We start from the raw sequence: 13135 nt of genomic DNA, 5'->3' as shown, positions 1-13135 counted from the left end.
ACACTTATAGGATCGCTAAATCTGTTGGATCGTCGCCTTCTATCTACAGATTCACATTAGATTGTTGGTCGATCCGACCACTAAAATCTAATGTCACATGAGCACCACTAGTAAAGTTTGGGCACTTAGCAGCCACAGCATTTACCAACAAGACTTTCCAGAAGGTCGACCGGCACAAGTTTTAGACTACTCGGAAAAGTCGGTATACCAAGACATTACACAATGTGACAATTTTAAATTTTTACGACCGCGTAATTCATAAAAGGCCCAGCCTTATTTCTGCCCATATATAAACTTCGCAAGAATTACACTTGTGTTTTCATAAGAAACATTAATACTAGAACTAATTGCTCAAATCTCCATAGAAGTGGTCATGGAAAACTATCACTTCAATAAGTAAAAACCGGCTTCAATTTAAAAGGGTTTCTGTCGCTCGGCCAATTTTCCCTTTTAAGACATATAACCATGAATGAAATCCCTAGTTTTCCAACCAAACTTGACATACTTGTGGAGTAACGTTGACCCAAATCTCCTTATACACTTCTCAAAAAATAAAAGGGAACACTTAAACAACACAGTGTAACTCCAAGTCAATAATAATATAATAATAATAATAATTTTTATTTATATAGCGCCAACATATTCCGCAGCACTTTACTATTAGGCGGGGACATGTACAGACAATAAATTCAATACAAGTTAAGACAATTTAAACAGTGACATTAGGAGTGAGGTCCCTGCTCGCAAGCTTACAATCTACAAGGAAATGGGGGGGGACACAGTAGGTGAAAAATGCTTGTTATTTCAGGTCTGGCAATTATAATAAATAGGGATTTTCATATAAAGCTGCATGATCCGGTCATCAGCCCGTGTGTTTAAGTGCAATAGTCAAGTATCAAGTGCAGTTATCGTGTGCATGGAGGGTGTGGAGACAGATGAATAGTAGGGTGCAGATTCAGAATAATATTTGGAAGGAGGGAACAGGGCAAAGTTAGTTTACTGAGTAGTTGATGTGGTAGGCTTGTTTGAAGGGATGGGTTTAAAAACGCGCTTGAATAGGTCGGGGCTAGGTATCAGTCTGATCGTCTGGGGAAGTGCATTCCAGAGAGCTGGAGCAGCACGAGAGAAGTCTTGGAGACGGAGGTGCGAGGTTCGGATTACAGGGGATGTTAGTCTTAGGTCATTTGTAGAACGGAGGGCACACGTGTAGGGCGATAGACAGAGATGAGAGAGGAGATATAAGGCGGTGCAGAACAGTGGAGAGCTTTGTGGGTGAGAGAGACTGGACCCTGTAGCGAATAGGTAGCCAGTGTAATGACTGGCACAAGATGGAGGCATCGGTGAAGCGGCTGGACAGAAATATGACCCTGGCTGCCGCATTCAAGATGGATTGGAGAGGAGAAAGTATGGTAAGAGGGAGACCGATCAGAAGAGAGTTGCAGTAGTCCAGACGAGAATGAAGAAGAGCGACAGTAAGAGTCTTAGCAGTTTCAAAGGTGAGAAAAGGTCGGATTCTGGAGATGTTTTTAAGATGCAGGTGACAAGAGCGAGTGAGTGATCGGATATAGGGAGTAAAGGAAAGTTCAGTGTCGAATATGACCCCAAGACAGCGGGCATGCTGCTTGGGAGTTATGGTTGAACCCTCCAGGGTTATTTCGATGTTAGGTAGAGTGAGGTTAGTAGAGGGGAGAAACACAAGAAGTTCAGTTTTGGAGAGATTTAGTTTCAGATAGAGGGAGGACATGATGTTAGAGACAGCAGACAGACAATCCTTGGTATTTTGAATTAGGGTAGGGGTGATGTCAGGGGAAGAAGTGTATAATTGGGTGTCATCAGCATAGAGAGGATACTGGAACCCAAATCTGCTGATTGTTTGTCCAATAGGGGCAGTGTATAGAGAGAAGAGGAGGGGGCCTAGGACTGAGCCCTGCGGGACCCCGATAGTAAGGGGACGAGGAGAGGAAGAGGAGCCGGAAAAAGATACAGTGAAGGAGCGGTCAGAGAGGTAGGAGGAGAACCAGGAGAGCGCTGTGTCCTTGAGGCCTGTAGAGCGGAGCATAGTGAGGAGGAGCTGGTGATCCACAGTGTGAAATGCGGCAGAGAGATCCAGGAGAATCAGCAGGGAGCAATGACCTTTCGATTTAGCTGTTATTAGATCATTAGAGACTTTAGTGAGGGCAGTTTCAGTGGAGTGTAAAGAGCGGAAACCAGATTGTAAGGGGTTGAGAAGAGAGTTATCCGAGAGATAGCGGATTAGACGGGAGTGGACCAAGCGTTCCAGGAGTTTAGAGATGAAGGAAAGGTTAGAGACAGGTCTGTAGTTAGCAGTGCAGTTCTGGTCCATGGATGGCTTTTTAAGTAAAGGGGTTATGATGGCATGTTTAAATGAGGAGGGAAATATACCTGAAGAAAGAGGTTAAATATTTTAGTCAGGTGAGTGGTGACCACTGGTGAGAGAGACTGCAGGAGCTGTGAAGGAATGGGGTCACTGTTGCAGGTTGTAGGCCGAGCAGAAGCGAGGAGCTTGGAAACTTCTTCTTCTGAAACAGGCTCAAAGATGTCTAGTGAGCTTGAGGTGCGGCAGGGAAGGGGATCCAGGCACTGAGGAGATTGGGCTGAGATATCCTGATGGATGTGGTTGATTTTTTCTAGGAAGTAAGTGGCCAGATCCTCACCGCTGAGGTTGGTGATGGGGGCCTGTACTTTAGGTTTCAGGAGGGAGTTTAAGGTTTCAAAAAGTCGTCTTGGGTTGATAGATAGTGAGGTGATGAGGGTGGTGAAGTAGGATTGTTTGGCCAGGTGAAGGGCAGAGTTAGGCTGTGTTCACACACAGCGCTTTTTTAGCGGTTTTTACTGCGGTTTTCACTATAAAACCGCTATAAAACCGCTAAAAATAAGCTGCACAGTCATTTCTATGCATTTTGCACTTTTTGTGCACATTGATGCGTTTTTTACCACGAAAAAAACGCATCGCGGTAAAAAACGCAGCATGCTCATTAATTTTGCGGATTTTTCCACGGTTTTGGCTTCTCCCATGCGTTTAGAAACCGCTGCGGTAAAAAACGCCTCAAAAACGCATCAAAACCGCGCAAAAAACACGCAAAAACCGCCGCGGAAAAGTAGGTGCGGTTTCTGGGAAGGGATTCAAGTTTTTGTGCAGAAATTTTCTGCAACGTGTGCACTTAGCCTTATAGTCAATCACACTTCTGTGAAAACAACCTGTCCAGTTATGAAGCATCACCGATTGTGAATCAATTTGTACTGCTGTTGTGCAAATGGAACAGACAATAGGTAAAAATGATAGGTAATTAGCAATACAACCCCTATAAAATAGTGGTTCTGCAAGGGGTGACCACAGACCATTTCTCTGTTCTCATCCTTTTTGGCTGTTTTGGTCACTTTTCCATTTTGCCATTGCTCTCACCCCTGGAGGTACAGTAAAGCAGCACAAGGCGGTAACTACAACCCACAGAAGTTGCTCAGGTAGTGCAGCTCATCCAAGATAGCACATCAGTGCCAGCTGTGGCAAGAATGGTAGCGGTGTCTGTCAGCACAGTGTCCAGAGCATGGAGCAGATACCAGGAGACAGGTAAGTACACTAAGAGATGTGGAGGGTGCCGTAGGAGGGCAACAACCCAGCAGCATGACCACTATCTCCTCTTTTGTGCAAGGAGGAACAGGATGAGCAGTGCCAGAGTCCTGCAAAATGATCTCCAGCAGGCCACTAACATACATGTGTCTGCTCACACTGTCAGAAACACCGTGCAGGGCAACTGGCATTTGCCAGCGAACACCGGGATTGGCAGATTCGACATTCGACGTTGGTGCCCTTCAGATATTAGAGCAGGTTCACACTAAGCACATGTGACAGACATGACAGAGTCTCGAGACACCGTGGAGAACATTCTGCTGCCTGCAACATCCTCCAGCATGACCGGTTTGGCAGTGGGTCACTAATGATGTGGAGAGGTATTTCTTTGGAGGGCCTCACAGCCCTCCATGTGCAAGGCAGAGGTACCCTGACTTCCATTAGGTACCGGGATGAGATCCTCAGACCCACTGTTAGACCATATGCAGGTGTAGTGGGCCCTGGGTTCCTTCTGATGGATGACAATTCTAGATGTCATGTGACTGAAGTGCATCAGTAGTTCCTTCATTGGACTGCTCCAGACCTGAATCCAGTTGAGCACATCTGGGACATCATGTCTCATGCCATCCACCAACACCACATTGCACTGTCCAAATGTTGACTGATGCTTTAATCCAGGTCTGGGAGGAGATCCCTCAGGAGAACATTTACTACCTCATCAGGAGCAGGCCCAGGTGATGTAGGGAAGTCATACAGGCACGTGGAAGCCACACACACTACTGAGCATCATTTTCTTGCCATTAAAGTTGGATCAGCCTGTAATTTGATTTGTCACATTGATTTTGAGTATGATTCCAAATGCAAACCTCTATGGAATATTAATTTTGATTTACATTGATCATTTTTATGTTTTATTGTTCTCAATGCATTCCACTATGTAATGAATAAAGATCTTCAACTGGAATATTTCATTCAGTGATATCTAGGATATAGTATTTTAGCATTTCCTTTATTTTTTTAGCAATGTACTTTTCAGATGGGATTAAACAAAAGTAAAGTGGTATCAAGAACATCGTCTATATATCTACCCCCAGTATATAGTTTGCAGAAACTTGCACAAAGTATGTCTCAAGTGATGGTAAGACTGTCTAGGAACTTATCACAGAATATTTAAATTGTAGGTGGATGTTAAGAAGTGTTACAACCCATCAATCAATCAAAAGCAATGTACTATCCAAATAACAGGTGATAACTTGCTGATTGGTGGGTGTCCTGACACTGGGATCCACATCGATTGTAAGAATGGGGAATTTGCATCCCAGTTACAAATTGGAATGGCAGGTCGTACACTTGATCACCAATACATTCATTCTTTTGGGGGCCACTGGAGTACAGAGAGTGATGAGTGCAGAATTCATCTGCCCCGTAGAGAATGAATGGAGTAGTCGTCAAGCATCCACACTGCCGCTTCATTATATAGGGAATACTGTAAAGTGATAGTGTCTAGCATGGTCAATACCACTTCATTATAAAGGGAATAAAGGGGTAGCGGTCAAGCAGCACACTACTGCTCCATTATAAAAGGAAGAAAGGGGTAGTGGCCTAGCATACGCACGGTCGCTCCATTATAAAAGGAAGAAAGGGGTAGTGGCCTAGCATACGCACTGTCGCTCCATTAGTAAGGGAATAAAGGGGTAGTGGTCGAGCATACGCACTGTCGCTCCATTATAAAAGGAAGAAAGGGGTAGTGGTCTAGCATGCGCACTGTCGCTCCATTATAAAAGGAAGAAAGGGGTAGTGGTCGAGCATACGCACTGTCGCTGCATTATAAAAGGAAGAAAGGGGTAGTGGTCTAGCAGACGTACTGTCACTCCATTATAAAAGGAAGAAAGGGGTAGTGGCCTAGCATACGCACTGTCGCTCCATTAGTAAGGGAATAAAAGGGTAGTGGTCAAGCATACGCACTGTCGCTTCATTATAAAAGGAAGAAAGGGGTAGTGGTCTAGAATGCGCACTGTCGCTCCATTATAAAAGGAAGAAAGGGGTAGTGGCCTAGCATGCGCACTGTCGCTCCATTATAAAAGGAAGAAAGGGGCAGTGGTCGAGCATACGCACTGTCGCTGCATTAGTAAGGGAATAAAGGGGTAGTGGCCTAGCATACGCACTGTCGCTCCATTAGTAAGGGAATAAAACGGTAGTGGTCAAGCATACGCACTGTCGCTTCATTATAAAAGGAAGAAAGGGGTAGTGGTCGAGTATACGCACTGTCGCTCCATTATAAAAGGAAGAAAGGGGTAGTGGCCTAGAATGCGCACTGTCGCTCCATTATAAAAGGAAGAAAGGGGCAGTGGTCGACCATACGCACTGTCGCTGCATTAGTAAGGGAATAAAGGGGTAGTGGTCTAGCATACACACTGTCGCTCCATTAAAAGGAAGAAAGGGGTAGTGGTCTAGCAGACGCACTGTCTCTCCTTTATAAAAGGAAGAAAGGGGTAGTGGTCGAGCATGCGCACTGTCGCTCCATTATAAAAGGAAGAAAGGGGCAGTGGTCGAGCATACGCACTGTCGCTCCATTATAAAAGGAAGAAAGGGGTAGTGGTCAAGTATACGCACTGTCGCTCCATTATAAAAGGAAGAAAGGGGTAGTGGTCTAGCATACGCACTGTCGCTCCATTATAAAAGGAAGAAAGGGGTAGTGGTCGAGCATGCGCACTGTCGCTCCATTATAAAAGGAAGAAAGGGGCAGTGGTCGAGCATACGCACTGTCGCTGCATTATAAAAGGAAGAAAGGGGTAGTGGTCAAGTATACGCACTGTCGCTCCATTATAAAAGGAAGAAAGGGGTAGTGGTCAAGTATACGCACTGTCGCTCCATTATTAATGGAATAAAGGGGTAGTGATCGAGCATACGCACTATTGCTCCAGTATAAATGGAATAACGGTGTAGTTGACGAGCCTGCGAACTGTTGCTCCATTATGAAGGGAATAAAGGGGTAGTGGTCGAGCATATGCACTAGCGCTCCATCATAAAGGGAATAAAGGGGTAGTTGACGAGCATGCGCAATGTCACTCCATTCTAAAAGCTTATCAACCGATGCAGATTCCAAGGGTCTGCTCTCTACCGATCAACAAATTATCACCTGTGGATAGGTGACAACTTCTTTTCACTGGACAACCCCTTTAAATTGCCAAGATCATTATTACCCCAATCCTGGCAGTTTCAGTGGGAATGGATGTGAATTACAGCCTGATTCCTGTTGTAATTTCAGGGGTACACTGGACAGTACCCACAAGATCACAGTGCCGACCATATCCATCTTTGTCCAGTAATCAAAGCCCGCTTGGTCCCTGGTAACCCCAGACTCCCCAATGACCTCCCACTACTTTGTGAAAATGCAGACAACCTTTGATAAGATGTACATAAAGTAACAGCACACAGTAATGGTAGACAGTAGACAGAATTGATCAGGCTGGAATGAAGGCAACCAGATCCCCCGTGCTCTCCTCTCAGACATCAGCACAGGATATGAGCACATATGGATGCCTGGACGGTAATAATTACACCTATTTTTCAGTAAAGTCACAGTATAAGATATTTCTCAGTTACTTTAGCCAATTTTTGTCTTTTTTTATACAGATGCATTGCCTCTTCATGTCCCAACCACTTGGTTAAAAGCCAAATTCAGCTGGAAATAATGGTTCCATTTTGTAACTCCGTTTTTGGATGCCTATGTGACATTTCTAAATTTTCGGCTTTTTTGGTCTCTCACGAGAACGTTCCATTACACGTCCCCTTCTCAGGTTCTGCTGAATATGATGTATGAGCAGTCGTGGACCATCTGAAAGATTATATGGCACCGGCCAGAAATATTCTCTTACCTTTCTCGTTACCGCTGGGTCTAGATATCCTTTCAGCTTCTGAATATACGTGTGCGGGGGATTCTTTACTTGAAACCGTTCCTAGAAGGAAAAGGTAGAAAATGCTGTAAACTTTTTGTTACATTTAAAAGTAAAATTTTGACCTCGTGACTAGGGGGGAGAACTGCAATGCTTCTTGGGAAAAAGACATGCAAATTATCTCTATAGAAAAAGGAATGCAGCTACCCTACAAGTCAATATCCAGACCCTTAACAGGCCCAGTGACTGACAATACTTACCCTAACATCCTTCCCCAAAATGAAAAGACAACCACCCCCGGAATACTGCTTGGGGTTTTTTGCCCTTCATCAGTGCAGATAAAGCACTGGTTGTCTGGGTGAGAACCTTTAAAGAGCATCTAAGAAACGATACGGTTTCTGGTTGTGGCTACCGATAGATGGTATAGGGGAAGAGACAAGAAGGCGGATTCTGGTACAATCAAAGAATTCCAGAGTTTGGGGTTTGGATGGTATGCAGTTTATTCTCGATGTGTTTCGAGGTCGCACCAACCTCTTTGTCAAGAGAATCATAATAGCTATATAGGACGTTTTATAGGTCATGCACTGCTCCCTGGGGAAAGAAATGCTTTTGCAGCTACTTCTTGGCATTGAGTGCAACACCAAAGTCTTTTACCCAATAATTACATGTTGCCAGTTCTTTTAGGGCAGCCACTAAGAAAGTTAAATCGACTCCTTGAGCGATCAATCTATCTACAGTATCTACTGTATATCTTTATATATATTGGCCGTATATATTTTCTATCTATATATTTAGCTATCTGTCTATCTACCATCCCTATTTACAGTATCTATCATATATATATATATATATCTATCAATCAATCATCTATTACCTATTACATTTATCTATCATCTATTATCTATCTAATATATCTACTGTATCTATTATCTATCTATCTATCTAGAAAAAATGAACAAAGAACAGCACCTTAAAAAAATAACTGGGTACAAAGCCGCCTAGGTACATACCAGTCCCTGTAATATCTATCTATCTATCTATCTATCTATCTATCTATCTATCTATCTATCTATCTATCTATCTATCCCTTACAATCTACATTGCTACAGATGTGATTCACGACTCATTACATAATTACATATTTAATCGTTATTATTTGGAAATTACTCATCTTTGAACACCAAAGATAAATGCCAAAACCTTTTGCAATAGGCAACAAGCCTGAGCTTAAAAAAATAAAATATCACTTTCCACAACTCACATCCTCTGTGAATGAGTTGTGTGATGAGACGGATTTTCACAATGAACCCGAAACACCGTGGAGCTGCTATTATTCTTAGCCACTCGCCCAAAAGAATAAAAATGTAGAGAAAGTCAATATTTCTATGCTTTAAGTACAATGGGTAATGGGCTTATCATCTTCGTACAATCTCTTTTTTTTTTTTTTTTAAACGGTTTCCTGATGGTAAACTAATCACAAGGTGCCCTAAAACTGTAATCTGTAGGGGAAGGCAGCAACAAGTGCGCGATTTCCCTGCAGCACCCCCACAGGGAAAGTTAAGTATTGCACTGTTTCCATAGGAATCAATTGTCCTTCTATTTACGCAATGTAAGAACATATTGAGTCCTCCAGAATGAGAGCCCATCTTTGTAGCTGACCTCCTGTCTGGATAATAGATAAGGCTCCTGTATGTCAGATCTTTCTTTATATATTTGATCTTTTTTTTTACATCAGATACTCTAAAAATCCTTTGGAAAGGGCAACAATAGGTTTAATGTACTCATTTTGGATGGGATCCTTAAGCCCCCGTCTCACATAGTGAGATCGTTAGCGAGATCGCTGAAACGTCACAGATTTTGTGACGCAACAGCGATCTCGTTACGTGTGACACATAGCGGCGACTGCTGGATATTGCTGATCGTGCTGACCTGGGCCATTTTTTGATCGTTGGTGTCCCGCTGGCCAGCATGCATCGCTGTTTGACGCCGATGAGCGACCTCGTTGGCGATGCAGAGCTCAGGGACGCAGGCGGGAGTCGTCAGAATAGCTGCTGTGTGACAAGGTCCCAACGACCGCCGAGGTCGTTATACGGATCGCTGTATCGTCGCTGCGTCGTTGAGTAGATCTGCCTGTTTGACAGCTTACTAGCGACCACGTAGCGACGCACCAGCGATCCTTACCAGGTCGAATCGCTGTCGGGATCGCTGATGCGTCACTTAGTGTAACGGGACCCTTAGTCCATAAGGGTTATAATAAAATGAAAGGGTCTGCTTTTTTTCCCCCCAAAAAACGGCTCCCCTGCTGCGCATTGGCTGGGTCTGATACTGCAGCTCTGCTCATTAAGTTGCCTAAAGCTGCAATATCAGTCATAACCTGGAGACCAGAGTGGCGCTGTTTTTAGAAGAAAGTAGTTTATTTCCTTTAATACAACAAAAGTAGAATTGAGAAAAAAGACTCACGCTGCCCAGATCACTTCTACATCCAGGGTAGTCGGCACCTTTTGGGGCAACTTGGCCCTACAACATTGGGCCACAACACACACCATGACAGCATGGGGTGTCGTAAATGGCTGCCGTGGTCTGGTACACTTCAGTCCTCTGGGAAGGGCAAATATTTTTTTTTTTTTACTCAACTCTACACTCAAGTTGTACGCTGTGAAACTACAGATCCCAGCATGTCGTTAGTTCTGGTCGGCTTAGCTTATAGGGTTGCATCAGACGTCCTATTGCATAATATGAGTCTGGGCTTCGTCCTTTTGGCCGTCTATGTGGTGCGTCTACGCTAGGAGCCAACTTGTCACTTTAGAGATAGAAGATTTCCACAGAGGTCGGCTCCGTCATGAAGGAAGGAACGCTGGATAATCTCCGAAAAATGGAGAATCCTAAATTTTGCCAAAAGGTTATTTCCTATCTGAAGATGGAAAATCCTCACCGCTGACTGTCCCAGGGATCTGATCCGGTAGCGTCGTGCTCCGTAGCGGTGTTCCGCCATGCAATGTGGGCTCATATAAGTACCGACCCGCAGTGCTGAATGCTGCACCATGGAAATGTATGGGGTCCTATACTGTACCCCTGATCAACAGAGGCACAAAGGTTTCTCTTTATTTTCAATAAGTCTATAAGAAAGAAAAAAAAATCCTCACTTCGTCAAACGCCATATTACTAAGGTATTCTCAATTTCTAAGAGTATGGCGCCCCACAAAGGCTCCGGAAAGCTGCACACGGCTCTAAAATACAGAAACAGGGGTAATAGTGCGAACAGAGGTGTACTATGTCTGTACACAGAGCCATTATGGCTACCCCAAGATCAGGTTAGGTTAGGAGTTGTAGTGTATTGCGTTTGATAGGAAAAAGTTATACACAGAAAAGGGGTTGCTCACCTTTTTTTTTTTTTTTTTAACGTAAACGTACGTATTTGGGGCTAAAATTCATTTTTGCAATTGGGTTTCATTACAAATTTTGCACCCTTCGGCTTTTACAGACTCTTAGTTTTCCTGCATCTTCAACTTTGATGTGGTCTGTGGTCATATATCAGGTATGAGGAGCTCAGATAAAGTCAGGAACTCTCCGACTGGACCTACACAATCAACTTCCCATTCTGCAGCCGGCAACAGACAGTGCAGCAAACGGCGCAAAAGAAACTTACAATAAAACCAATTACAAAAATATATAAATTTAAATGGGTATTCCCATCTCCAAGATCCTGTCCCAATATGTAGTAGTAACATAGTAACATAGTAACACAGTTTTGAAGGCAGAAGGAAGACCTTATGTCCATCTAGTTCAGCCTATTTTTAGTGCAGCTGTTCTGCATTGTTGATCCTGGGGAAGGCAAAAAACCCACAGAGTAGAAGCCAATTTTCTCCATAGGGAAATAAATTCCTTCCCCTAAGCTGGGTCAACCATGTACCTATAATATTCTGTTATTTGTAACCTTCTATACTGTTACTCACAAGAAAAGCATCCATTCCTTTCTTACATTCATTCAGTGAGTTGGCCATCACCACTTCCTCAGGAAGAGAATTCCAGAGCCTCACTGCTCTTACCGTGAAGAACCCTCTTCTATGCTGGTGCAGAAATTGTCTTTCCTCCAAACGAAGAGAATGCCCCCTTGTTCTTGTCACAGTCCTTGGTACAAACAGTTCATTGGAGAGATCTCTGTATTGCCCTCTGATATACTTGTACATATATATTAGGTCTCCCCTAAGTCTTCTCTTTTCTAGAGTAAATAGACCTAATTTTGATAACCTTTCTGGGTATTGTAGTGAACCAACTCCATTTATCATTTTAGTAGCCCGCCTTTGAACCCTTTCAAGTTCAGTAATGTCTTTCTTGAGCACCGGCGTCCAAAATTGCACACAATCCTCCAAGTGTGGTCTGACGAGTGATTTGTACAGAGGGAGAATTATGTTTTCATCTCGTGTCCCCAGACCTCTTCTAATGCATCCCATGACCCTATTTGCTTTGGTGGCAGCTGCCTGACACTGGGCACTCCAATTTAGCTTCTTATTGACTAAGATGCCTAAGTCTTTTTCCATGTCTGATTTCCCCAGCAGTTTCCCATTTAGTAAGTAATTGTAGCATCTGTTTCTCCTTCCCATGTGCAGAACCTTACACTTATCTGTGTTAAACCTCATTTGCCATTTTTCAGCCCAATTCTCCAATTTACTCAAATCTGTCTGTAGTTGCAAACTGTCCTCCTTTGTGTTAACGACCTTACATAGTTTTGTATCATCTGCAAATACTGATATTTTACTGTGTAACCATCCACTAGATCATTAATAAATATATTAAATAGTAGGGGCCCAATACAGAACCCTGTGGTCCCCCACTAGTAACCCTGGCCCAATCTGAGGATGCCCCATTAATAACCACTCTTTGTTTTCCATCACTAAGCCAGCTACCTACCCATTTACCCACACATTTTCCCCTTATATTAGGTGTAATATAAATATTATTAGCAAATATCTCCAATTAGAAAAGTAGTATAGTTCTCCTGATTCACTACGTCGCTTACCCCATGTGCAGGGCATTGCAGCAGCTTACGTATCCAGTGTTACAACCACTAGCAACTAACTGTCACTATATGAGAGGACGTAACCATGGATATCTTAGCTATAGCAATGCCCTGCACATGGGGTTAAGCGACATCGCAAATCAGAAAAACTATACTACATTTATAATTGGAGGTATTTGCAAATATTATTATTACACCTACTACATATTGGGATAGGATCTTGCAGATGGGAATACCCCTTTAAGTAAGAAAAAAAAAAATTGTCCCCTATGGGGGAATAACCTGGTCATATCCAGTGACGACAGAATGTTGGGTGTTGTAGTGTCTTGTTTTTGCATAGAGGAATAATAGAACTAATAGTCATGTTGAGAGTTGTAGTGTACTGTGATTGTAGAGAGCAGGAATAGACTCATCGTGGACATGTTGAGAGTTGTAGTGTACGGTGATTGTAGAGAGCAGGAATAGACTCATCGTGGACATGTTGAGCGTTGTAGTGTACGGTGATTGTAGAGAGCAGGAATAGACTCATCGTGGACATGTTGAGAGTTGTAGTGTACGGTGATTGTAGAGAGTAGGAATAGGCTCATCGTGGACATGTTGAGAGTTGTAGAGTACGGTGAATGTAGAGAGTAG

At 43.3% G+C, this 13135-nt stretch overlaps 1 protein-coding gene across 8 annotated transcripts in view; it reads right to left on the bottom strand.

The window, feature by feature from the left end:
- Nucleotides 1-13135, bottom strand: part of FMNL2 (formin like 2) — a 239385-nt gene that overhangs the window by 83083 nt on the left and 143167 nt on the right. For all 8 annotated transcript variants that reach the window (XM_073545620.1, XM_073545619.1, XM_073545618.1 and 5 more), the window contains exon 3: nt 7468-7548. In XM_073545620.1, the coding sequence (XP_073401721.1) occupies nt 7468-7548 (81 nt within the window). The remainder of the gene's footprint in view (nt 1-7467; nt 7549-13135) is intronic.

The sequence above is a fragment of the Dendrobates tinctorius genome, unplaced genomic scaffold, assembly GCF_039654945.1.
Source record: "Dendrobates tinctorius isolate UK_male_01 unplaced genomic scaffold, ASM3965494v1 ptg000143l, whole genome shotgun sequence".
Taxonomy (NCBI): Eukaryota; Metazoa; Chordata; class Amphibia; order Anura; family Dendrobatidae; genus Dendrobates; species Dendrobates tinctorius.
This window is presented reverse-complemented; position numbering and strand designations above follow the sequence as displayed.